At 42.1% G+C, this 26,569-nt stretch overlaps 1 protein-coding gene across 1 annotated transcript; it reads right to left on the reverse strand.

The window, feature by feature from the left end:
• Positions 1-431: 431 nt before the first annotated feature.
• On the reverse strand, positions 432-25,331 carry ahrrb (aryl-hydrocarbon receptor repressor b; the record flags this gene model as incomplete). The annotated part of the gene is made up of 8 exons (XM_083782699.1): positions 432-1,503; positions 1,742-1,941; positions 2,919-3,052; positions 3,900-4,056; positions 5,663-5,752; positions 6,242-6,372; positions 22,508-22,689; positions 25,270-25,331. The coding sequence occupies 8 exons, from the start codon at positions 25,329-25,331 to the stop codon at positions 432-434; spliced, it is 2,028 nt and encodes a 675-aa protein (XP_083638825.1).
• Between the last annotated feature and the right edge of the window lie 1,238 nt (positions 25,332-26,569).

Genomic DNA, 26,569 nt, shown 5'->3' on the forward strand with positions numbered 1-26,569 from the left:
AACGCCATACTTTAATATGCATGAGCCTGTTTCCTGCTCTGGTCTCCAGACGGACACCTCCATTGTAGGGAACTGATATCTAAAAATCCCTTACGCCAGATGACCAGTGACAAAAATGACATTCAAACATGGAAGTTGAACTTTCTCCTACCGTATATATTTTACCCTGGTCTGAAATTATCTAAAGGCAATTTTACACAATTTAAAGCAGAATCCTATGCCAAAATGTTGACAACTGAGCATTCTGCCAATCATGTACTTGTATCCCCCCATTCCACCCAGCTCCTCACGCTAAACCAGAACATTATAACTTCAGTGAATACTTGCTACTCTCATCAGCTCAGGACAAGTTGGTCAGAAGTGGATATCACCAGTGTCGACACATGAGTGTCACAAAGAAATCATACAAATCATCGAATGTTCCTGTTCACCTACTGCATGTAGGTATATGGGTTTGATTTATGCGCTAATGTGTTTAAACCACAGTTGGGCACCAACATGCCTCTGTGCAACTGTCCAATGTCCTGACTGTTGGTGTCTGACCATGATGGAGAGTCCAAGGGTTCCCTCTTTATTGCCTGGACCAGGTTTTGGCCTCTGAACTCATAGTCCAGTTGTTTCTCTGCCTGATTCATGCTTCCATTATTATAGGCTTTATGGTCCATGTTGCTGTTCTCATATCCATGGGTAAGGCAACTTTCTCCTCCAGACTTGGGTAGTCTGCTTGCGGCAGCAGCGGCATACAAGTATTTCTGGTGTCCATTGATTGGAGAAGGACTGAGGCTGGCCCCGCCTCCATTTTCCCCTTTGTTTCTGTGGCAGTTGTTGTAATGGTTGTAGTGGTCTGTCTCCATTTTGACGTCGTGGCAGGGGTAGTGCTCTGCATACATGGATGTAGCATAACGATGTTTCTCCCATGCCCCGTTGTGTCCGATAGTATACAGGCTCCCACCTGTAGTCTCAGAGTCTGAGTCTTGTTCAGTCTTAATGGCGCTCCCAGGTAGCGTCAAGCCATTACAGCAGTCTAGACCAGATATGTACTTGCCATCTGCCTTCATCACACCTGCATCTTCAAAGTAGCTCTCCACATCGCTGGGAGGACCTTCATACACTTTACCCCCTTCCTGTCTATACCCACTGAAATCTTTTCCCATGTGGGAATGGGTGTACTTGCCCTGTTTACCCGACAGGTAGCCAGCCCCTGCTGGGTGCTTCCGAGCTGAACCTGCCTGTCCCCGTTGAGAGTCCCAAGGATGGGGATGTTCCAGGAGGCCGCCTGAAGTTTTGGGCACACCGCCCGTGGAAGATAAGCAGAAGTTGAGGGGTTCATCCTGTGGATAGAATCCATCATTGCAGTAACGCAGGGCAGGATCTTTAGAGAGTGGAGTCCAGGGGGTGTAGTGGTGACATGGGTCACCTCGGGCCGGAACCGAGCTCGTCCAGTTGAAAAGAAGGAAGTCGCCACTGTCACATGATCCCCGGGAGGCGCGGAGCTTCTTGTCGCTACGGGAATGAATATAGGACCAATCAGACATTGCCCAGTTGCTCATAACATTACACAGATCATGGTACACATTACATTTTTATAAGGTACCGTAAATAGTAATGGTAATGGAATATTTTTTGAAGAACTTATCCATACCCGTTCATAGAGACTTGAGTCTCTTTATTTTATTATTATAACTTGAAAATATACTAATACTATACTATAATATAATATGTACTACAATATTATATTCACCTATGTTCCAGTGTGGCTACAATTCCTCCCTTGGTCTTGCTGCGGACAGCCATTCCCTTGAGCTTCAGATCGGTGATTGAGGGCACCATGAGTGGCACTGCCACACAGAACAGTGCCAACTGGGGGGGCACCTGCACTCCTGACTCTGTCTTCTTCTTTTGGCCCTGAAGAAACTTGAGCCTGCCCTGGAACTGCATACTCTGGAGCAGCAGGAATAATGCAGCAGTTAAAGGAGGAGCACCTCAACCATTTCCCACCTTATCTTCATATAAGTCCTTACGAATTCTCTTTATAAGATGGCACCATGTCTGTCAAATCACTCTTTAGCTCAGACATCATTGGTGGTCATTTCAAACAAGAGTTCAAACTTTTTATTTTATTTTTTAACAACAATGGCTTCTATTTCAGCATGATAACTAAGTAAAGTAAGGTTCCAGAACATTCCACATCAAACCTTTGAGACAGAAGTGGACAGAAATGAGCATTAGTGAGGAGTAACTATATCTACACAAGGTAGTGATACTTTAACAGCTTCACTGAAGGACAATGCTTTAGTGGTTTTAAAAACATAGCACAGTGACCGCCTTTTTAAATGATAACTTTACAGATTTTAAACCTGAATCCTTTTGGTTTATTGTGACATGTGAATATCTGACATAACAGTTCCCAGGGCATTCTGTGTTGAGAGTTCTCTCTCTCACTCTCACCACCAGCTCGTGTAAAACTCTTTGAAGCGTGTTGTTTTGCGTAGGCTGGCAGGGATCTTCCGGCCTCACAATTGAACAATAGGAGAGAACAATAGGAGAGTGACATTAAACAGTTAAGATGTTTTAGTAATGAAAGTATGACTTTCATCAATTTCATGCATGATTTTAGATCTTGCAGTTTGTACTATTCTGCTTTATGTTTGAGCTGCATGATTGTGTACAGTTCATGGCACTTATTAAATTAATCTAAAGGACCAAAATGTTTAATGTAACGTATAAACTGAAGGCACCATTATCCCTCGATGATTACACATCATATAAATGCACACGCATGGGCATTGGGCATGCGCCTGTATACACACACAGGCACTAGCTTTTTCTTACTATTTTCTATCTCAATAAACCCTTCCTATGTCCCAACATGGGATAGTAAATATAGGAGAGTACAGGCAGAGGAACACGTGACTCACCAGAAATCCTGAGGTGCTGTCCAGGAGGCAGCGGACACGAGCAATGAAACAGCGAGATAGGAATGGAACCAGCTCTGACGGAACACCATCCATCTCCTGAGCACTGAATAGACTGCCCGCCACAAAGTCATCACCTACAACACACATAAGATGCAGTACATACACAACACATTGAATTGCCTCCATTGAGGCAAAAAAGTCAATTGAAGCTATCATCATCAATAACTTGTCAACAGTGAGTGAGCTTGAGTGCATTGACTCATTGTCAACGAACTAGCCTGATTATGAGCAGGATCAGTCAGATAGAGACCAGTGAGTGATTCATCCCCACTAACGTTAACTCTGTCAGGGATTGCTCATGAAAATAGTGTGTTCCAAAATGATTGCTCTCCATGGTGCTGAACCCTTAAGGCCTATTCATAGTCTGGATATTCGTTGGTGAGGTGACCACCGCTCCGGTGGTGAGCTGACCACCGGAGCTGAAATAACATTGAGCGGTGGTGAGTAAAAACAGAGAGAAGGGCTGGAGTGGTGGCGGTGGTTTGCTCTTCACCGCGGCTCGTGACGTCATGTTGTAGTGTAGTGTAGACTATGTATGAGCCTTTAAGCTGCATTCATACTCCAGTTTGAGGTGATAGCTTATCACCGCGGTGTAGTTTTTTAAGGGTTCGAAAACTACAACATTATGTTACTGTCAGACAAGTCCTTTCACTCTGGAGCTATCACCCCATTCACTGATTGGTCTAGAAGTTGGGTGGGCGGTTTTGCAGGCACGCGGGTTTTGCATCTGAACCAGAGGGAGGCGGGGTCAATGCTTAAGGACATCACCGCGAGTATGATGGCCTCAACTCATTATGAAGGTGATAACTTATCACCTAAAACTGGAGTATGTATGAGCCACCTGCTTTTAGTTTGTGTGATGTGTTTGATTGTTGTAAAGCGATGTAATTGAACTTGACTGTGTGGAATGTAGCGCCTCACCTATGGTGCTGGATACAGCAGAGTCTGGGTTGGCAGCTTGTTGATGGGAGGTGGTAGTCTCAGGAGGGGGACACATGGACCAGTGGAGCTGACGTTTGAACTCCTGTCTCTCCTCCACATGGATGTAGTCAAACACATTCTGGTGCATCACATCTGTCTGAGAAATAGAGAGCGGTAGAGACTAAAACTCAATCTGGTTCATTACATCTGTTTGAGTAACAGAGTACGTACAGTAAGTAGGCCTTACAGAGCCCTGAGGCCCATAGGGCAGGAGCCTATCTCCAGTTTCCTTAGCGTAAAGCAGCTTGATGAACAATACAGTATAGTATACCACCTGGACATGACGCTAGTACCCGTGATGCTGTGTGCCAGTCAGGGAGTCTTTGGTATGAACCGGCCAGGGATCGAACCCTGACATCCCAATCTTAGGGCGGACACTCTAAATTCAAGACCACTGAGCTCGTAGTGAGAAACTGAGTAAGAGAGAGTGAGTGCGTGCGTGCGTGCGCGCGTGCGTGTGTGTGTGTTCGTGCGTGTGTGTGCATGAGTGGGCAAACACAGTGACATAGCCAGGATGGAGGGTCTTGACCCTATTAAGTGTTAACATCAGGGAGTCTTTATTGTGTGTGTGTCAGGAGCGATGACCTCTCCACTTAACCTGCACCACGCTCCACTTCACTACAAGCAAACTACACTAACGGACACACCACAAGTGTCAGGGCCAGACGGGTAGAGTGAGAACTATGGCACTTGAGATGGACAACACAGCCAGGGGAGGGCAGGGACTTTGTGTGTGTGTGTGTGTGTGTGTGTCCCTTTCCCCCCTTTTGTATTTTCATCCTTATTTTTCCCTTTCTATCTCAATTACTCCCCCCCACCCCTCCTCTCTCTCTCTCTGTGTGCTTCGCGTGACTCTAGAGCTGCTCGCATGACGGCAGACATTCTCCGCTGATGAAAAAGCAGGCAACCCCAGAGCCAACACTCGTAATTCCTCTCCTCGTTCCACACCCTCCCTTTTTTCCATCTCCAAGTCTTTAACTCCCCCTCCCTTCCCGAACACCCACCCCCACACACACACACACTCAAATATTCACCCTCCCGATAATATCCGTGTCTGCAGACACGCAAAGGCTTCTCCTCAAAGGCTCCTCCTCAGTGCCACTGAGAAAAAAAGACACGCTTGGTTTATGACCTGGTACTTTAGCTCTGTCTTCCATGAAAGAATTTGAGAACTATTGTTTCCAGGATTTCAGAACTGTACTGTACTGTATACGCAAGCACACACACACACACACACACATTCCATTGGCCTTTTTTTTCATCTCTCGACTTGGTCAACCACATATACTTTTCATTCAAGAGCCTGGTCACCAGAGAACATGTTGAAAAACATTGCTGGAAACGGGGGGAAAAAAACCCAAACTATATTTCTTCTTTCTATAGATGCGGATCATGACGACTCAATCCTAGATATTTTTGTCATTTAAAGTACATCATAACTGAGAGTGTATTATTTACTGTTCTGTGCCTATCAACATGGAACTGAGCGGTGCTGAGTCGGCAGCGGTGGGCTTCGCTCTGCATGCTCAGTGCGGCCACTCGCTCATTTAACGCCTCACTCAGGGGCACTTCACAAGGTTCAATCCTGCTGCTGTCACGTGCAAATGGGTTTGTTCTCTGGCAGAACTGGAATGACATAGATACAGTAACCATATAGAATACACATACACACAGTAGGCCAACAGAATATCAGTGGAAGTTACCTGATGGAAACCTAGGTATTCAACGATGGAAGAGGAGGCATAGAAGATGAATCCTTCACTGCTGATCACCAAAGCGAAGCCTGTCAGTGACTGGCAGAGAGGGGACACCAGGGTGTTGTTAAACTCACATTTAAATGGTCAGTGGTAAATTATGCTCCATTTTGCTCCAAAGAAGGTTCTACTGAACGAAGACCCTCCACCCAATAGGGCACAGCAGTGGTGATCAAAAGCCCATTCTTTTTTTCCGTAAAGATTTCTGAAAATATTTATATGCCATATTTTAAGCCTGGAACCCAGCCATCCAGGCTATTGAATTGTATGATGATAATATATTTAATAAATCACAGAATCAAATGTCGTATGGTCATGATTCACCAAGAGCCTGGATGGCTTGGTTGCAGGCTTAAAAAAAACATGTATATAAATATTTCCGGAAATCTCTATTGGAAAAATGAATGGGCTTTCGATCGGTGGCGCGAAAGACTGCTATGCCCTATAGCATTTGTTTTCCGGTTCTATTTGGGACTGAAAATTCCAAGATTCAAAACTGGTCTCTAGAAACCACTGGGTGATGATTACCTCCAGCAGAAGGTCACTCTCAACCACGGTGGAACCCAGGGAGGTGCAGGCCTTCTGGGGATGAAGGTGGGCCTGGGCTGGGGGTGGAGTTGGCTGTGGTGATGACCTTCTACAGGGCTTTTCCTGGATGGCTGAATATAGTAAGACAGTATGGGGGGAGAGAGAGAGAGAGAGAGAGAAAGTGAGTAGGAAGTTAAAATAGTGTTCACACTGCATGAATATCTGATAGCGTGCAAAGTGGACTGCTGTACCACATTAGGCCAACACAATAACATGAGTCAAATATTGTGAGTGAAGAGTGCAGCACAGAAAAACTTCTATTTATTGTACTCTAATTGGTTTTAAACTGGGACCATATACTGTAAAACCCATTAGTGTCTTCTTACTGAACCTGTCATGTTGTCAACCAATGTCGTTATCATTTAATCATGCCTTTTAATGGATAAATATAAGACATACAGACAGACATAATTACTTTAAACCTTTTTTTTTTTTAAGATATTTTTTTTGCGGCTTACGCCTTTTATTGATTTTTTTTTGAAGGGACAGACAGTAGGCTGACAGGAAACGGGAGAGAGATGGGGGGATGACATGCAGTAAAGGCCGTGTCGGGTCCGGGAGTCGAACCCGCGGCACACTGCGACTGGATTACCAGTCCGGTGCCCAGACCGTTACGCTACGGCCTGGGCCTAGTTGGTCATTATTGACAACCATTTTCAAGTTTTCATGTTTCAAAAATGTGTCAGACAGCAAAAATGTACAAGGTTTCCACCTGACAGCACCAATGGGAGTGACGAGGAAGAAGTGATAACAAATGCGTGATGTCACGACATGGCGTGCAACGTACAGTACATGTGGTTCACCGATTGCATTGCTCATATAACAGCCAGCCCTGTATACATTTGCCATGGCTAATGCATATTTGAAATGCATCCAAAACAGAGAAAAACACTCATGTTTAGCCCACGATTCTGTGTGGCCATATCAATAACATTGCATATGGGAGTGGAGAAACGTGTGATTGCTGTGGTCACACACACACAGATATATTTTTTAAAGCAGCCATGTACACGCCATGCACAAACCAATGTGTACGCACGCACGCACGCACACTCCAGCATGTGATGATGTGAGTGCTGCAGCTCCAGGGGTGTGTGAGCTGCAGGGAGTGATCCTGCTTTTGAAAATCATGCCAACAAATTCTCTCCGGTCACGCACCCCATGCTGACTGCTGACTGGTGGGAGGGCAGCGGCCAATCAACAGTCAGGGATTATCGCAGCGGGCTACTGGCGCTGCTTCATAGAAAGCACATAGTGTAGTGTAGACTAGAGTTATAGGAAATTAGCGTAAGACAATTTGTAGCAGGACAGCAGGCAGTCACGCACACACAAACAGACACACACACGCGTGCCACGCAGCACGCACATAGATACAGTAAACACTGGAAAGCATAATTATGTACACAGTAAAATCCTCGGTTAATTTAACTATGATAGTGTAAAAGTGAGGATTTCACTGCACCGCCCCGCACACGCACACACACATGCAGTACACGCACGCACGCACAAATGCATCATATACTTGCACCAGAGCCAACAAAGACACGTGGAACACATGTGCATGAAACTGGTCTCCATTTAAAACAATAATACAACGCAGAGCAGATGCTTTTGCAGGTGTCATTTTGTAACCCTAAGGCCAATACAGTCCTGTGCCTGTGTCAGCATGACTGACACAAATGACACATTTCATAATTGTATTTCTACCTGATGATTACTGGCGGTAATTTGAACAGGATAGTGAATATCACGATGGTTTCATATGAAGCTTTTTCTTTTGTACCTTTTTTTAGTTATTGAGTTATTCCTGCTATAGATTCCAACCACATATTTATCAATGAATGTTTTGGAGCCACAAGGGCCATCATGTGGTCAACACACTTAATTTCTCCTCTCTTCTTTTCTCTTCTCTTCTTCTCACCTTCTTGAGGCCTCTTCCTCTCCTGCCTCTCTTCAACCCTTCCTTCATGTCTCCTCCCCTTTGTTCTCTCCCTCTCTGATGGTAGCAGAAACATATACAGCAGAGCCCAGAGGCACGCCATTTCTCTCTGACGAATACGCGAATACCACCCAGGCCAACCCCTCTCTCTCTCTTCCTCTATCGATCCAACCCTCCACATGTACACCTATATATGGCCATCTCTCATCCGTTGTGGTGCTTAGATTATGTTATTAATCCATTAATTATCTTATTATATGCTGCTGCATTTGGAGAATGGGGCTTCAAACCTCTAACTTCGAATTGAATATGTATCCATCCATTGATCCTTATTTTTGTATCTATCAATATATCCATTCATCCATCTACCAGCATTTATTCTGATGGCTGTCTATCTACATATCCATGCTGTTTCATTTCAATCCATCCATCCATCCATACATCCAACCAACCCGCCCTCCCTCTGGCGAACTCACAAATGCTAGATGTTCATCACGCAACCCTGGAGGGGAGTGGAGGGGGGGAGGGGCTGGGAGTTTCATTGCACACATGTCACACACACATACACACATACAGTATACATACAATCCACCCACAGCAGTGATCACGCATGTAGGATACACCTGCTCCCGCTAGGAGGAGGAGGGAAGGTTTGAAGTCCAACTTGCGTGACTCATAAGCTCAGTTCTCAAGTGTCTCTCTCTCTCTCTCTCTCTCTCTCTCTCTCTCTCTTAAATCTCAACACGGTAATCAGAGTTTAGAAAAACTATATAATATAATACAAAAATATAATATAATACGATAACCTTTTTACAGCACATACTAAAACATCAGAGATATGAGATGATGTACTAAATGGAAAATGAACAATTGAAGCAAACACTGACATTCGCTTTTAGCCTCAAGCAGCCATGGAATTTGCTGTGTACTTCCATGCTCCCCAGAGATTGGATTACCACATTTGAATCCAGGGTTAAATGATTATGTGGCATAAAATACATAAAAGTCAAATATAATTGCCAACATATCCTTACATCCACACAACAGTGAAAGCCCTCAGATAACACCAAACATAATACTAGTGCGATTGTTATGGCAGTGGCTGTTTCCAGTTATCAGACACCAAATATCTCATTTTTAAATGAAACTCATGAGATCACTCTTGTGGCTTTGTGAGGCAGCTGCATTTGAAACGCACAATAGAGCTCTATTCTGTGGTGATCTACCCTTAATTGACAGACCAATGACCCAATGCTACAGGTCGCCAGTTGGGGCAACAGGGTAGCTCTCTCCCACCAACCTCTCTCGTGCTCCTGAGTCCTGTCTGACATCACATGAGACCCTGCAAAGAGGCCAATGCCGAACTAATAGGTCCAACTCAGGCACGGAACTTACATACATAGCGGGGCATTCACACACCATAAAAAAAAAGAATCTTTACTTAATTTTTACCAGACCACATTAAGTATTATTAACACGCTAGAAGAGAGGGCTGAGGTCAGACTAAAGGAAGAAAGGAAAGAGAGAATAGAATGAGGGTATAGAGAAAGAGTTTGTGAATGAATAGAGAGATAAAAGAGGGACAGTTTGCAGGGACCAAAGTCCACAACTTGGCTGTATGACAGGCCGCAGGTCGCTGACACAGTGACTTCCAACTCCAACAAACAATAGAAGCCTTCAAGCCTTGTGTTTGACTGTGTCTATTCCCCAACCATCCGTTTGTCTTATGTTACAGTTAATCACTTAAACTATATATCGTTGCCTTCGGGTGGAAATCTTGAATTTTAGAATAGTGAAAATGGACAATCTACGAGCTCACAAAGTGTTGCATCACGTGTTGTGGTAGTTTCACTAGTTTTCATAATCACTCTTGTGATTATCATAATTTTACGGAAAGAAAACGGAGAAAGTTGAAATGTGGAGATGTGAGGTTACTGCCCGACAGTAATGATATACAAATCAAACAGATCTACAAGCTCCCAAACTTGTATTTTTCATCATATGTTTCCTGTTTTCACTGAAAGTTCAACTACAGTATTATTGCGTGTTATCTTTCGCCACGTCTCTTTGTATTTCTATGTCTGTACTAACTAGAGACAGATGATCGATATTTCTGTAAATGTGTTAGCCAAAGCTAATTTGATAAAGTCGAAGAAAGGTCTCCAAATGCATGCAGAACAAATCATTCCACCTATGCATTGCTGGAACTTCTATGCAGAGGTGTGTGTGTGTGTGTGTGTGTGTGTGTGTGTGTGTGTGTGTGTGTGTGTGTGCGCGCACGCGTTGGTTGCATGGGGAGAATATCCGTCTATGACGTAGGAAATTGGAGTCTCATTAGCAAGATGACACTGTGTGTGTGTGTGTGTGTGTGTGTGTGTGTGTGTGTGTGTGTGTGGGGGGGGGGGGGGGGGGGTCCAGTTCCGCCAATGGTTGTGACAGGGTCAATGAGGCCTGAACACTTCAGGTTAAAAGCCTACTGCATGCCTCGCCCGAGCAGTTTTTCAACTGTCAAACCCACTTTCTGTCCCCCCCTCAAAAACACGCACACACACACACACACACACACACACACACACTGCAAAAATTTACACAATAGAGGCAGATTTCTACAAAAAGATGAGTACACACAGACTAGACAGAGACAGGCAGGAGGACAGATGATGCATGCACTGAAATGTTAACTTTAAACCTGCCTTTCATTATATGGTAATTATATTTATATCATTATATTTATTAAGCGTATGTGTCAAAAATGTAACCTTTAGTGGAAACAGAAATGGACAATGGAATACTGAAATGTTTCCCCATCTTTTTAGTGGCCTAGTTGGTGTTGATATGATTCCATTCTGGGCCATGGCATCCATCCTTTTCAGTTTCTTCCCCCCAGATGTTTTTTCTTTTATTGATATTTTATTGTAGTCTTGTCTGATGCCTGGAACGACTTAACAGAAATGATTTAACATTAACTCTAAATATTTGATTAACATAAACTGCAATGAGGATCTGTGCTCAAATCTGATTCTGGTAGTGAGGAATACTAATACAGAAACCGTCATCACATAATGTGACATGTCAAGGTATGTTTTCCACCCAACCCTAACCTTTAGCATTAAAACTGATAAGCTCTGGGAAAGGTTTCCTCCCATTTGACCTCTTATCACATTCATCACAACCTACAAGATGGTAAACTAAACTCACACATGCATGTACGCGCGCACGCACACACACACACACACACACACACACACACACACACACACACACACACACACACACACACACACACACACACACAAACACACACACACACTCTTTGACTTGTCAAGTTTGACTTTGACCTTGAAAGCACATACGTATTGATGGACAGCTGCCATCATCTGCCACCATGAACTGACAGAAAACCCTAGGTGTTATTTAGCTATAGGCAGAGAAACTGATGTCTAACTGTACAGTAGGTCTGCAGGTTCCAATCATGTGCCTGCCCAGGACAAGTGTCCTTGAACAAGCACTGAATCTACTGCTGCTCTACCTCCTGAGCCAGTGCATGATCGGATTGACACTCTGAGATTGAGTGGTGCTTATTTTTCACCAGTTCTTGAAAGGAGGCATTATGTCGGCTTGTTCTGGATTACACTGTCAATGTCCTTCCCATTCCCTGACAAAATGACTGTTTGTGTTTCTGTTTAACTGCTCGTCAATTGGGATGATGTGGTGAATTATATAGATAATACTTAAGTTAAATTGCTTTTCTTGGTTGATTAAATGATGGATACTTGAATTGAACCCTGACCGGAATAAATTATGTGTATCTACTTTAACATTAACTTCCACCACAATTTAGAGAATGCTTTCCCTCGTCCTCTCCTCTCCTCTCCTCTCCTCTCCTCTCCTCTCCTCTCCTCTCCTCTCCTCTCCTCTCCTCTCCTCTCCTCTCCTCTCCTCTCCTCTCCTCTCCTCTCCTCTCCTCTCCTCTCCTCTCCTCTCCTCTCCTCTCCTCTCCTCTCCTACCTCACCTTAGATTTCTTGTGATCTGATCTTCTCCCACTCTCATCCTCTCCTCTCATCTGCTCTAGTATCCTCTCCCCCTTGCCACAGGCTCATTTTTGCCTGCCAGGTCCCCTGTGTTTCCTCGCTGTAATCGGCAGATCGTTTTCATGGCATCTCTGAGGTCAGAATCTCAGTCTGTTTGAGTCACGCAAGCCGCTCGCTCACTGTACTGTCGCTATACACGCTACCAAACATAGCCTTGTTAAAGGCACATTGCACATGTAAACACACAAACACACACACACACACACACACACAGCGGACAATCATAGAGGAGGTTAGAAAGGTCCGTTTGTGGTTCAAGTTTCTTTCATTCTGAATCAGCTGGTTGCAGTTACACAGGCAGACTAGTGTAAGCCATTGTCTGTGGGTCGCTCCAAACTTTTTGAGAGTTGGTTGTAGCGTGTCATGGATTCCATGCTTATTTTTCTCAAACTCTTCTTTTTCAAGCACTTTCTCTGTTCGTCTTTCTCTTTTGCGTCTCTTCTCTTCTATTTGTTTTGTTTGTCTTTCATTTCAATTATTCTCTCTCCACGGCAACACGGCATCTCTGAGCTGTGAGATTAACTAATTCATGCAATCCTCCCAAAACGACGTTATCTTATTAAACACGGACAGACGCTGATGCTCTGACAAAGACAGCCTAATACCTGATCACACGATCCCCGTACTTCTACCCCTAGCACAAAGGGACACAAAGGGCTCCTTGTGGCCCTTTTGTATCAACCAAAAGTTCATACAGAGATCATTTATAGCAGTGTTTCTTAAAGGTTCTGTAATGTAAGCGATAATGTTTTGGTTGAAACTGAACATTTATTGTCAAAATGTTAACGCTCTCCAATAGTAATCATTGCACACAGTGTTCACATTATGAGTAAAATGCTGTTACTGTACATAAATATGGTACATTATGAACATAACTGTGCAAATACTGGGTTCTGCATCCCCTACATGTCCCTCACTGAAGGTGCAGGTGGGGCTGTAAATGTACTGAAGAAGATGCTCAGTTTCTTCTAACTGCAAGCATCATCATACTGTAATTCTATTTCATCTCATCTCATGGTGGGAATGCCGGAGTTTTGCTGATTTGATAAAGTTGAAGAAAGCACATTTTTAAGTTCGCTATACAGGACGTGGCTGACCATTGTGCGTATAGGTAGCGACGGCACTTGGTTGCTTTGTCCATGGTGTGGAAGTGAGGTGTGGTCTCAGACAGACATATGGCGCCGTCCCACACAGGACGAATGCCTACTGTATGTGCTTATTCATATTTGCGCCCATGCCTGCATATCGTTGCTGTCACTCAGGAACCTTGTATTTTTAATCTTTGTATGTTTTCCTACCCCTTAAACCATTAGACCTGAGGATGATTCTACAAATGTCTTCTAAATCCTAACAGTTTTCTGAAAAGCCTGTTTCTATATCAGTGGTGCTCAAACTATTTCATGTCAAGGACCCCCAAAACATTTTATATATTGGCTGCCGACCCCCATCTGAAAATATGTTGTTCCAGGGAACCCCCAGAAGCAAAGATTTGAGTTAAAAACGTTACTCTGGGCCCAGGCCGTAGCGTAACGGTCTGGGCACCGGACTGGTAATCCAGTCGCAGTGTGCCGCGGGTTCGACTCCCGGACCCGACACGGCCTTTACTGCATGTCATCCCCCCATCTCTCTCCCGTTTCCTGTCAGCCTACTGTCTGTCCCTTCAAAAAATCAATAAAAGGCGTAAGCCGCAAAAAAAAAAATCTTAAAAAAAAAAAAAAAAAAACGTTACTCTGAAAGAATATATACCGGTATTCAAGGATTGCACCACATTTTCTAAAATAGCAGATCTACAAGCTCGTATCGCGGCACTCGGTGCCGCGCTATATGAGCTTGTAGATCTCCTATTTTTCAATAGCTAAAGTATAACATAATGCTTAAAACACCAAAAGGGGTTCCCGTCCAGAATGGGTTAAATTAATGTCCTATACTTTGTCGCATTACAGTTTCCCACAAAAGTAGAAAAAGGAGTCAATCTATATAAGCTGCTATTTATGCTATGATTGAAATTATTTAAAGTGAAAGTGGTTAAGTGTGTCTCTGGGTTTTATAAATATTGAATGAATGAATTGACTAAATAATAACCACATTGGATCCATTGGGACGCAGGTTATTTTGTGTGTGTGTGTGTGTGTGTGTGTGTGTGTGTGTGTGTGTGTGTGTGTGTGCATGCATGTGTGTGTGTGTGTGTGTGTGTGTGTGTGTGTGTGTGTGTGTGTAACATGTGCGTGTGCATGTAACTGAACATGTTGGAATCAATGAGGGCCACTACATTGTAATTATTTAGCTGCGTGTCAAAGGTTTGGTCTGTTTGCGTGTGTGTGTGTGTGTGTGCGTGCGTGCGTGTGCGTGCGTGCGTGCACGTACATGCGTGCGTACGTACGTACGTACGTACGTACGTACATGCGTGCGTGTGTTCAATACAATCATGGGATCATGGGTCTTTGGAAATCAGCAAGGGCTTTAAGTTGGCATGAAAGACAGTTTGTTGACAAGAGCTGTGTTAATGACCAGCCAGCCATATCCTGATAACATTCAGCGCACTGAACATGAATTCACATTCCATTTTATATCCACATCCACTATTGATACTTGAACACTGTGGGCTCCAATTTCATCACCACTAAACCCCTTATCCCTAAACTCTACAAGCTCACAAAGCAGTTTATGCAAATAAACAAATATGCAGTCAATTTTATGTATTCTCTGTACAGTACTCAAGTGCTACTTTGTGCAATATATAGCTGTATAACTCTTCTTCCTACTGTTAATCTGCAGTAACAATCCTATGTCATATAGCAGCTATCACAATGTTAGGCAAAATATATTGTTGACAAACTCACATGCATGCAAATGCAATAGTGAAACCTAATTATTGTAAACCTAAGTGAAGATATCTGGAATAGTTGAACATTCAAATGATTCACAGGACAATCCTGTTTTCATTTAACTCTGAGAATGTACAAATAGACACTGAGGATTTAACTGCACTAGTTTCTTGACTGACAAAAACGAATGAGGCCAAGACATTAAATTGGGAAAATGTGTCTTTGTTGGAAGTCACGCATTCATAATGTTTGCATTAAGCTAAAAAATCACTCCTTAACCACTTTCAACCTGGTGTTGCTATTTTTGGCATGTTTGGGCATATAGATGAAAATATCCAAAGACGTAAGAAACATAATTTTTTACTATAATGTACATTTTTTAAAGTTTTCAAAAATAGCAGATCTATAAAGTCACAACATGTCATGATGCACGTTCTGAGCTTGTAGATGGTTTATTTTGATTATATTTTCAGAACAATCAAATGTTATTATTATGGTGCATCGATCTTCCGTGCATCCCAGTACATAAGTACCGATGCACATTAAGAATCCTATATTCAGAATCCCGGCTTCAGGACAAAAGCATGTCTTGTTGCCAAATGGCTGGGGTTATAATCACAGAGCCAAAAGACCAAGCACAGTGCCCCTCAGCCTGTAGGATGACATATTGGGGTCATCCCTACCTCACGCTATAGCGTGACGAGTAATCGTTTTCTCCTCTGTCTGACTCTATACAGCAACATCCCCCCTGGTCAAAATACCAACACTCTACGAGGACATAGTAAGCCTGAGCAAATACATAATATATGCATTTACATTGTGTTCACGTGGGTGCCTTTTAAGCTCGAGCATTGTGTGAAATATGAGACTGCGACCTATGCACTCTATGGACAGCTTTATGTTTTATTCATCGGCTGCTTGGAGATGCACATGTGATATCATAGGGTTGTCAGGCATGAAGTAATGCAGATGTTTGGATTCATTAGAAAGAAGATAGCTTTTTCTTACACATAAACATGCAGCCGCATGCGTGTGCATGGGCACACTGCTGTGCACACGCATGCAAGTATGTGCCTTGCACGCACGCAAGCACTCTTTAAAATACACCACCAAAAGCCAAAACTAAAACATTTCATCACACATTCGAGATGTGTTTTGCTTTGATGTTTTTTATTGGCTCTATTTATATATGTTTTACATGTAAATGTGTGTTTTCTTTCATTTTTTTCTATTTTATTGTCCTGTTTTAGCTCAATTGAGATGTCAATGTGTTGTGTGCGCGGTACTGAAAAACATCTATGTGCCTTGTGGTTGAACCAGTTAGTGCACAGACCTATGCTCCTTGTGAAGTTGAGTAAAAGTAAAAAAGTATTTGCATTAAAATATTACTCTCATTTAAGTCATTTTGCAGAATGTCCCATTTCACACGTTTCCCAAATAATTGTTTATAAATATTTTCCTCTGATATGTAGTGGAGTAGAAGTAAAAGCATTGAAAATTGGAAACACTCCAGTAATGTAAAAAAGTCCCAAACACATACTTAAGTACAATACTTGAGTGAATGTACAAGTTACTTTACACCAGGGGTTCTCAACGTTTTTGGCGGGGGACCCCGGAAATGTTTTGGCAATGTCTCTGGACCCCCGCCCCGCCCCCTCCCGACCCCCAATATAAATTGACTGCTACAATAACAGAGACTTAATAATAGAGACAATACATCATAAATAAATACTGAAACCAGATATAATATAATTAGGGAAGGTGTATGCATGTACTATGTGTACCATGTAAACTCTTCATTTCCATTTTCCAGCCATTCAGTTTTTTTTTGTTTTTTTAAATAATTTGGGGAGCCCACAAAATTATTTGGCGACCCCCTGAGGGGTCGCGACCCACGGGTTGAGAACCCCTGCTTTACACCACTGGAGATTTCGGCAAAAAAGGAGTGTCCCTGCCTGGTATAGACCCCTGCGAGACTCCAGTCAACAAAGTATTTAAATGGTTTAAGTGGTTTAAGAAGATGACACAGGGGATATTCAATCAATGCAGTCGGGAACCAGAGGACGCATTTGCATCCACAATGATTGTGGTCACATGCATCCCCTGACCATCCCCGAATGTGGTCTGGGTGATTGCTCACTACATCCTCAATGCATGTGCAGACCAGTGTTTAGAGCTGTCCACTTGTGATCTGGCCTCCCAAGAAGCATATTAGTGCTACGCGTATGAATAAATGATTCAAATACTCGTCCACATTTTTCCAAACGCTTGAAACACGTCTAACTACTGTACAACTGATTTGTCTGTAGCCAGATTTGGCAGTAGCTGTGGAAATGAGATAAACGAGTTACAGGCGATTTGGACTCGTTCAGGCTTGACAGCGTTTGACTCACACATTATTGAATTCTATGGTTGACATGTTCGCCCATCACTCGCTTGCTCTTTCTCTCTCTCCTTCTATCTACACTATGTCTCTCTCCCATCTGGCAGGGTCATGCAGAGTGCTATCTAATGCCAGAGTTATTATACTGGTTGCGTGCCAGTGTTGCGTACCAAAAATAGCATATCAACAAGTTCACAACGATTGAGAGTAGCTTGTGAGTATAAATCAGTGTAATTGCTTAACAAGGTGAGTATTGCAATTGTGTCTGAATAGAAACTCCACGATTGCTCCTGTAAAAAACAATATCTCCTCACATATAAACACTTTCATAGGCAATAACAAGGAAACCGGGGTTTACTTAAATGTATGTGTAATATCTAAACATGCAGAATGTTACCACGTGATATTTGAACATCTGTGACTGTGTTGCCATTGCCCTACACTACAGTAAACAAAACAAAGATGAGATCAATGGGGAATATACTTCATGGAGTACAGCTGTGGATAAAGAACAAATCTTGTCATACATTATATCAGAGAGTGGACTAGAGTTTTTTCTTCATGAAATTGCATGGGGAATATTTTTCTTTCTTGCCTTTCATGGATCATCTTTCTTGATTTTCATGGATAGTGTGACACAAACCTATTCTTGAAATGAAAATTGCAACTGGATTATGTCTTTTGTTTGTGAGGACTTGAGACAGTGTGCACTTGAGGCAGTGTACTTCTTGTACACTGCCTATTGAACCAGGGGCGTGATAATGCTAAAGTCTCACTTTGGTGCTCCATGCACGTCACTCTTCAACAGAAACGTCACTTTAAATATACTTGCTTACTTGGTTATTTCATTTAGTTCACCAGTTACACGTGCATGTTCACACACATGCGCATATGCACGCATGCAATTGCATTCAAGGCAAGCACGGACGCACCAAATATTGAATTAAACCAGGCATAATGGGATGTCGCTTCACATTTACACTGGCACAAACATGCTCACTACACACATGCACACTCAGCCCTCTTAACGCCAATGTAATTGTGTAAGACAAGACCTTAACAATAGTGTTAAGGTCAACAAAGAGCTCATGCGGTGGATTTCACAGGCAGACAGACACACACACGCTGTGTTCTCTCAGCTCTGTTCCTGTTGAGCGTCATAGCAGACGCCTAAGCTGTCTGCTGTAGCAGGTCAGTTACTTTAGGCCTCTGTTATATGGTGACAGCCCAATCTGTACAATTACCAGGCAGAGACTAGACAAGAAATGACACACACCAGTGGGTAATGACCAGTGAGACATGTGAAGAGAGAGAACAAGTGTCCACAGATCATAGTCCCCTTCAAACAGAAGACACACTGGGTGAGCTCCAGCTTTTCTCCTAGGTGATAAGTTGAGTTATCTCTGTTTTGTTCTATTTCAATTCAATTGGACTTTTACTGAATTATAGCCAAAATAAATTACTGTTGTGATCTTTGAACTTGACCAATTACCCCCAGTATTTACAGTTATTATTAGGTAATGTAGAGTAATGACCATTGCTGACCTTTTCGACGGTCATATCATTCTGTGCAGCCTTTCCCTGTAAAGTCCCTAATAAACAGTTAGCTAGATTGTTAAACCGGACACTCCACTCTTTGCTGGCTTGGAGTTGAATCCTGCCAAAAATATACATATCTTATACCGATACTGTTTAAAGAATTGAATACGTCTTGCGTCCCTGATGTCTTTCGTTTTCTGAGTACGGTTTTTGACGTCAAAAACACAACATTCTAATGATGTGTTTGCATAGAAATCTTCTAACTGAGAAAATCACCTTGAACCATCAATCGCTTTTATTGCTAAACCTTCTCAGTCGGTGCAAAATGACAGCCAATATGGCCAGCCAGTAGATTAATTGAACCGCTGAATGTCATCTGTTTCTAGTTGAGCCTGGCCATGGCCCAGTCATGTTCTGTATGTACATTTATCCATCATACATACATTTCCATCATGGACAGAGGTAAGGTCACATCATCTCTAGGGACAAGTCCCATGTATCAAGTCTCATGTTTTATGTCCTTATTTTGGTCAAACTGACTGAAGCTTGCCATCGCCTCAGAATGAAAGCTTGATGTGCATGAACAGAACAGAATATATTGTCTACGTACGCATGTGGTGTGTGCACATGTGGTGTGTGTGCGTGCGTGAGTGTGTGCGTCATTAAACCGGCATGCATGTGGAATCCTTTCGCCCATTTATTTAGACAGGACAGTAGAGAGAGGAAATTGAGGGCAGCAAGAGGGTAAGACACAATGGGGTGTGGCTGGAGAGTGGGGGTGTCTTGGTGCATTGTTTGCAATATGTTGACTGCATAGTTTTTGTTTGCATACATGCGTGTACAATACTGCAGCCATGTATTAATACAATTTTCTGGTTCACTATGCACTTATAAAAAGTGGAGAGACAATACAATGATTTCATCTCACAATGCTCAGGGATTTCAGTGTGAGAGATTACATCCAAACGAACACATACATGCACACATCCACTCACGCACATGCATGTGTTCTGGTAATCATTTTGTTTAAATATAAATATGGAATGGACCCTTACAATCACTGATACCCACACAAACCTATACTGCTTATTATTTGACTCTTCCAATACATTTGTTCTGACATTCAAGCTTGATTGTTGTGTGTTTTATCCCAAGCTTGTAATTTATAGCATATATTGTAATATTTTGTACATTATTATGTTGTAGTATTCTTATTGAATGAATCAATGCATCCTGCTGTTGCATGCTGTTTGACTGACTTACTTAAACCTGTTTGTGAGGCCTATAATTTGAGACTTTTTTGACTGGCACAAGCACTCAGTCAAACTGTTACAAAATGTTACAACACACACCAAACTGCCAAAACCGCCCACAACAACCGAGCACCACCACCACCACTCAATCAAACACAACATGGCCACATTAAAGGCCCCTGTAAAAATGGATTTGAATTTAGCATGTTCACACGTAACAAAATGACTGGTTTGTGACCAAAATGAAGCACTGAATTTGGTCTCGATTATCATCATGTCCAAAGACTAGCCAGCCAAACTAGTCAAAATGTTCTCATTTCTTGTTGTTAGCAATGGGCCAACAATGCCAGGTGATTGGTTTGTTCCACTGTCTCCTCCAACCGTGACTTGCAAGCTCCCCCATCTGGCGTCACTGAATAAACAAGTTCCAGTTTGTATGTGGACATTTGCTTGCAATTCAACAGCCTGTTGCAAACACACCAAGTTCAATTTAGTAGGTACAAGTAAGACGCGCAAACGCGTGAAGCGAACGCAGCTCGTGTGTGTGTGGTTGTGTGTGTGTGTGCTACAGCTGCGCCCTGTGTGTGTGTGTGTGTGTGTGTGTGTGTGTGTGCGTGCGTGCGTGCGTGCCACAGCTGCGCCCTCTGGTGGCGGGCCGGTGGTGTAACAGCGTGACACCACACAGCGTGACACACACACACACAGACACTCAGCCCCTGCTGTCATAGTAAGTGGCTCACTGCGTTCGCAATAACAACATGCACGCACGCACGCACACACGCACGCATGACACTGTCCTCGTGTCAGCTGCACAGTAAAATCCTAAGTGATACAGGTACACTGAAACTACAAGATTTAGTCAACCTCAACTCCACTGCAATATTATACAAGGCTCATAATAAATCACATCCAAGCTGCACCTTCAGGGAGTTTAACGGTGAATTATCTCCCGACAATGACCACCTAGCCAGATATTATCCCGCTTATTACATGGCTACCTAACATAAATTAATAAATTGACTCAAAACAACACAAAAAGTATTCCATAAGTTTGCGCTGGCTGCGTCTGCCCAGCTGCAGTGCAAATAGAATCCATTTTCGGGTACTGCTTCGTCTATTTTTCGCTCAAATGTTTTCAAATATATTTTTGAGAGCAATGTTTAGATGTAAATAACATTGTGTGTCACAGTGTGTGTTTACATGGCTGTCATGTTGGAAACAGCAGTAAATCAAACGGGGCGCAGCCGCGCAGCTGGTGCTCAGAGGGTTTGATTAGGCAGCGGTCTGTTATAGAGCGGAACGGTCATTATCAAGATATAACTCACTGCTGAATTCAGTGAATGACCAATCAGAATCAAGCTTTCAACCAAGCCATGTAATAAACATATATAGTGGCCTGGGCCATGGCTCAGCGGTCCAGGCACCTTGGCTGGTAATCCAGTCTGGCAGTGTGCCGCGGGTTCGACTCCCGATCCCGATGGCCTTTACTGCATGTCTTCCCCCCATCTCTCTCCCCATTTCCTGTCAGCCTACTGTCTGTCCCTCCATAAAATATATAAAATAAAAGGCGAAAGCGAAATAATAATAAACATGTATAGTATCATAATATTAAGTACACAAAATATATATAAACTGTTATGTCTGGAAAAACGAATGCATACCAGAATGTTGTTTTGCTTTATGTTTTTAGTTTGCTCTGAAATGATTTTTAATGGTTTTTAGTTGTATTTTACTGTAGCTTCATGATCATTTCTTTTCAATTGTGCGTTTCATATGCTACTGTGATTATATTTATATTATATATATATTCTTTTTTTAATTATGTAAATATGTGGGCAAAATAAGCTTTCTGCTTCAGCCCATACCTTTTCGGCTAAAATAGTCACAATGTTGACTAAGTAGGCTACTGTAAATTGCTCAACAACCATTTTGTTTTGTTTCTAAATGACCGAAATAAAAATAAACTAACTCACTAAATGGACATGAGTTGCAACTGTACTTTCTTGACCGTTCCTGAAAGGTTCATGACATGACCAGACCTTTTATTATAAAGTTCAGTCATACAAAGCTGTCAATCAGGCAAATGTTCCCCCCAGAATAGGAATAGCGATGCTGGGGTTCAAACAAGTACATTTGTACACTCTGATTTTACAGTATGTCACTGGCACTGCCCACCTTGGAAGAAGCTCTTGACACGGAGGTAGGAAACAGCGAGGCGGAGGACAGACAGCTTGTCCAGCTTGGCGATCACATCTGGGGTGAAGGGCAGCAGACTGGCCAGACGGTCAAGCTCTGCGTTGAGACGGTCCCTGTGCCGTTTGGACGGATTGGTCTTCACAATGGATGCCGAAGTCTTCCTGGGGTGGAGAGGGGGGTGGGACAGACAGAGAGAGAGAGATCAGGACAAACTAGTAAGAACTATAAAATATAACTTCACTGCTAAGCTAACAGGCATGAAGGAGCCTGAAACTTTCAGTGGAAACCAGTGCTCACATCTAATATGAGAAAATCATATAACCCCCCAGAGTTACAAATAAATTAATTAATACTGAGGACTGAGGAGTTTATTTTTTACAGAATATGTAAAATGTTCTAAGTTGACACTTGGAAAAATTAGCTTTTTCACCACAAACGTTTGTTGCACTCTTTCTTATCATTTTGTAATTTGATGTAGGCCTACTGCTTTGACCCTGTCTTGGCCAGGTCTCACTTGCAAAAGATGTTTCATGTACAATTTGTGCAAATTAATTGCACCTTTTAACCCTTGGGGGCATATTTGAAGATTCCTCCTTTACAATGGTGACAGAAAATCAATAAAGAACCATGCAAATTTATTATAGTGTTAAAAGGAAGAAAACAAAGAAAACATTGAATCTGAGTGATTCTTCATTGATTTTACATGTACAATGTACACACAACCTGACAAATCAACCAACTATGTACAAATGAGGCTTGTGACTTGTGTCACAGTCGAAGCACTCTCTCGTTCCTGCACCTCTGCTGTACAGTCTAAACATATTAGATGGAAAGAATCACACTTGTGTGAAGTGAGGGTCACTCTTATCATCATACATCATCATACATCAGCCAATCAAATCATCACACACATCAAACACACAAATCTGTGCATCTGTGCAATCTATAACTTTTATGTCCTAACTGGGATTTGAAACCCAGTCTCTGCTATGATGCAATCAAAATAAATAAAAATAAAACATACATATGACATCAATTAGGGTACTGGTTCTCAAAGTGGGGTCCAGGGACGCCCAGAGGTTCTTGTTAGTTGGTTCCAAGTTAGCAATAAAATTCTGTTTAACCACTTTAACCCTATCTATCATTTGCTATTTGAAACGAGCTTGTAGATGTGTTTTCTTGAAAAATGTTGAAGATGTTTTAATAATTCTGAATATTTTAACAACAAAAACTTTGTATGGGGGTCCCTTGCACAGAATATTTTAGATGTCTGTAGCTAAATACACATTCATGTGGGGGTCCTTGACAGTTAGAAGGCATGTGACACAGCCAGCAAAGAAACATTTTAAAGGAGTTGTTCACCCCAAAAAATATTTTTTATAATAATTACACACCCCATGAAGCCTTGAATTCATGGAGATTCTTTTGTTTTTGTCGCATTACTGAGGCAATCATTTGACACTAGAGACTCCGCCGGTCATGAAAGTATTGGCTAAAGAATGCAAAGTAGTAGAATAACATTGTTGAATTTGTGGTTGTTAAAAAAATAGTAACTAAACATATTTAATTTGAACCTTTCAAGGAAATTTGAATTAATCGGAAAAGATTATTTTGGTACTTGGCAGAATAAGTTTGCATGTCAGTAAATTCTAAATGAGTAGCCATAATTCTTTATTGTTTTAATTCAATATTTAACTAATGTTTTAATGTTTTAAAATATTAATTTTAAAACATTAAGATAATTATTATATATATTATGTTCTTATGCATATTGCTGTTGTTGGGTGGAAACCAGTCTGAAACCATTCCCTTTTTTATTATATATATATATAGCCTATATAGTTTTTAAAATATAAAATTGTAAAAGATAGCCAATCTACAAGCTCACAACGCAGCGAAGATCTTGTAGATCTGCTATTTTCACTACTTATGTGCAATGCTTGCATATGATGATGAAAACCCTCCTGTTTAGACTATAGCCTTTCCAAGTTGACTTGATTTTAACTTTACTGTTTTATTGCTTTTAATTCTTATTTTTTCTTCTTTATTTTCTTCCTAATAAAGTTGTCCTTTTTTATGTTCTCTCTCCTGGCCCCAACACATGTAAAGCATTTTTGAGTAGCCTACTTGAGTACTAATACTATATAAATCCCTTATATATTTATTTATTATTATTATTATTATTATTATGACATACAGTTATGAAAATAAAAAAACATAAAAAGTATGATTATAGGTATAAATGAGGTTTCTGGCAGCTGGTGTTAGCTGGTATATGTAATGGATTCATTCTCACTCCCAAGAGTATGATTTTTATGTTGTCTGCATATTTTTGGGTCTGTTTTGTAAATGTCCAAACAATTTCCATGTCCTTTCTCTCTCCTTCTTGGCTCATCTTCTCATCAGTGAACATATATGTTGTCAATAGTTTCTCTACAGCTGGTATCATAAATAATACAGGTTTGTGTATGTGCAAACCAGCTGCAAGTGCAACTCTGTTAGTGTACATTGGTGTCAATATAAGGATCGGAGGATGCGAATTACCTACTGCTACTGTAACAACCAACAGGTGACAGCTCATGAACATACACAAAGTTTTAACAAAAGTTGTGTACTGCTTGTTAGCAACTCGAAACGAAACACAAAATCGACAATTCTACAGAATTAAGGTAGGCCTACCATACTTTCAAGAGGCAGTTAACAATAAAATGTTTAGCAAGAGTAAAAGCAATAAACTCAACTGTTTTTGGACAGGTTTCCTCCTCTTCCGGCCAGCGTAGAGACACTCTCCTGGTGGAATCATCATCTGAACATACATGGATAGATGGGGGGAAAAAATAAGTAATTAAAGTCATAAATATTATTAAACTAAGCTCGCACACGTATAGCCTAGTACATATATCATAATAAATCATAGAAACCATTCAAATACACCAGATTTAATTATTGCATGGGTGCCTTGATTGGCAGTGGGGAAGAGACAATGGAGAGACAGTAAATAAAACAGCAGTGTAAGCAATTAAGTGGCCACTCAATACAATATACTTAGATAGGCTATAATTAGGCGAATATATTGACTCACCGAAACGTGTTGCAGACAGTGTCCACTGTCCAGTTTTGAAGTATAGGTTTACAGAGTAAATAAGTAGCCTACATAACAGTAAGGGTTTGTTTTTAATCTAGGTTTTCTTGGATAAAGTCGGAGCCATTGGTAAAAGATGCCGGGTTGGGTGTTTTATAGGCGGACAGAGTAGTGTATTTCAGGTGGCGGATTGGTCGCATTGACCTCACGTGCCCTTCGCACGCAACTGTCCCTGACACGCAACACAAGAGGGACTTGGAGAGATCATTCACCAGCATGCTTCTCAATGGTAAGGAGAAAGAGAGAGAGAGAGAGGGGGGGGGTCTATCCACATGTGTAGTTAAAGGACTCTAAAGGGGGGGAGAGAGGGGGGGGGGGCATTTATCCACATGTGCAGTAAGAGAGAGAGAGAGAGTCTATCCACATAGACGGTTGAACTGCATTTTACCTCAGGTCGTCAGCTGCCTGCTTCTTATCTCGGGCTGAGCTGGACATCGTTTTATGCAAAAGCGGCGCACCGACGATGGAAACGTATTTTCACGGATTGTATGACGATTTATGGAAATATTATAGACATGTTTTAGTTTTTGGCGGTGAGTGTGAGACAGTGAATACAATTCAGCGTTTTCTAACACTCGAAACCCACATGGGCCACATTTCTGCCATGTAGGCTATCTTAATTTAACAAATAGCCAAATTACGCCGTTTTGTAACTTGGGTGCCACCCCCCACGGCGTATAGGCCAACAAAATTAACGCATGAATTATTAACATTTCTGTTTTGAAATGCGACAGTAGGCTGCCCACTTGCAGCAGGCTACCATAATGCTGTATGTGGCTGTGTGACCTGTGTCTGAACTCGCCACACGCGTTAACACCGTGGCGCAGTGGGCACATTTGAGCCGACAGGCGCGGCCAAAGGAAGCTGACGCCCGACGTCTTTCCGGCTTTTTAGACAGC

This window comes from Protomyctophum parallelum (assembly GCF_964188405.1).
Source record: "Protomyctophum parallelum genome assembly, chromosome: 14".
NCBI lineage: Eukaryota > Metazoa > Chordata > Actinopteri > Myctophiformes > Myctophidae > Protomyctophum > Protomyctophum parallelum.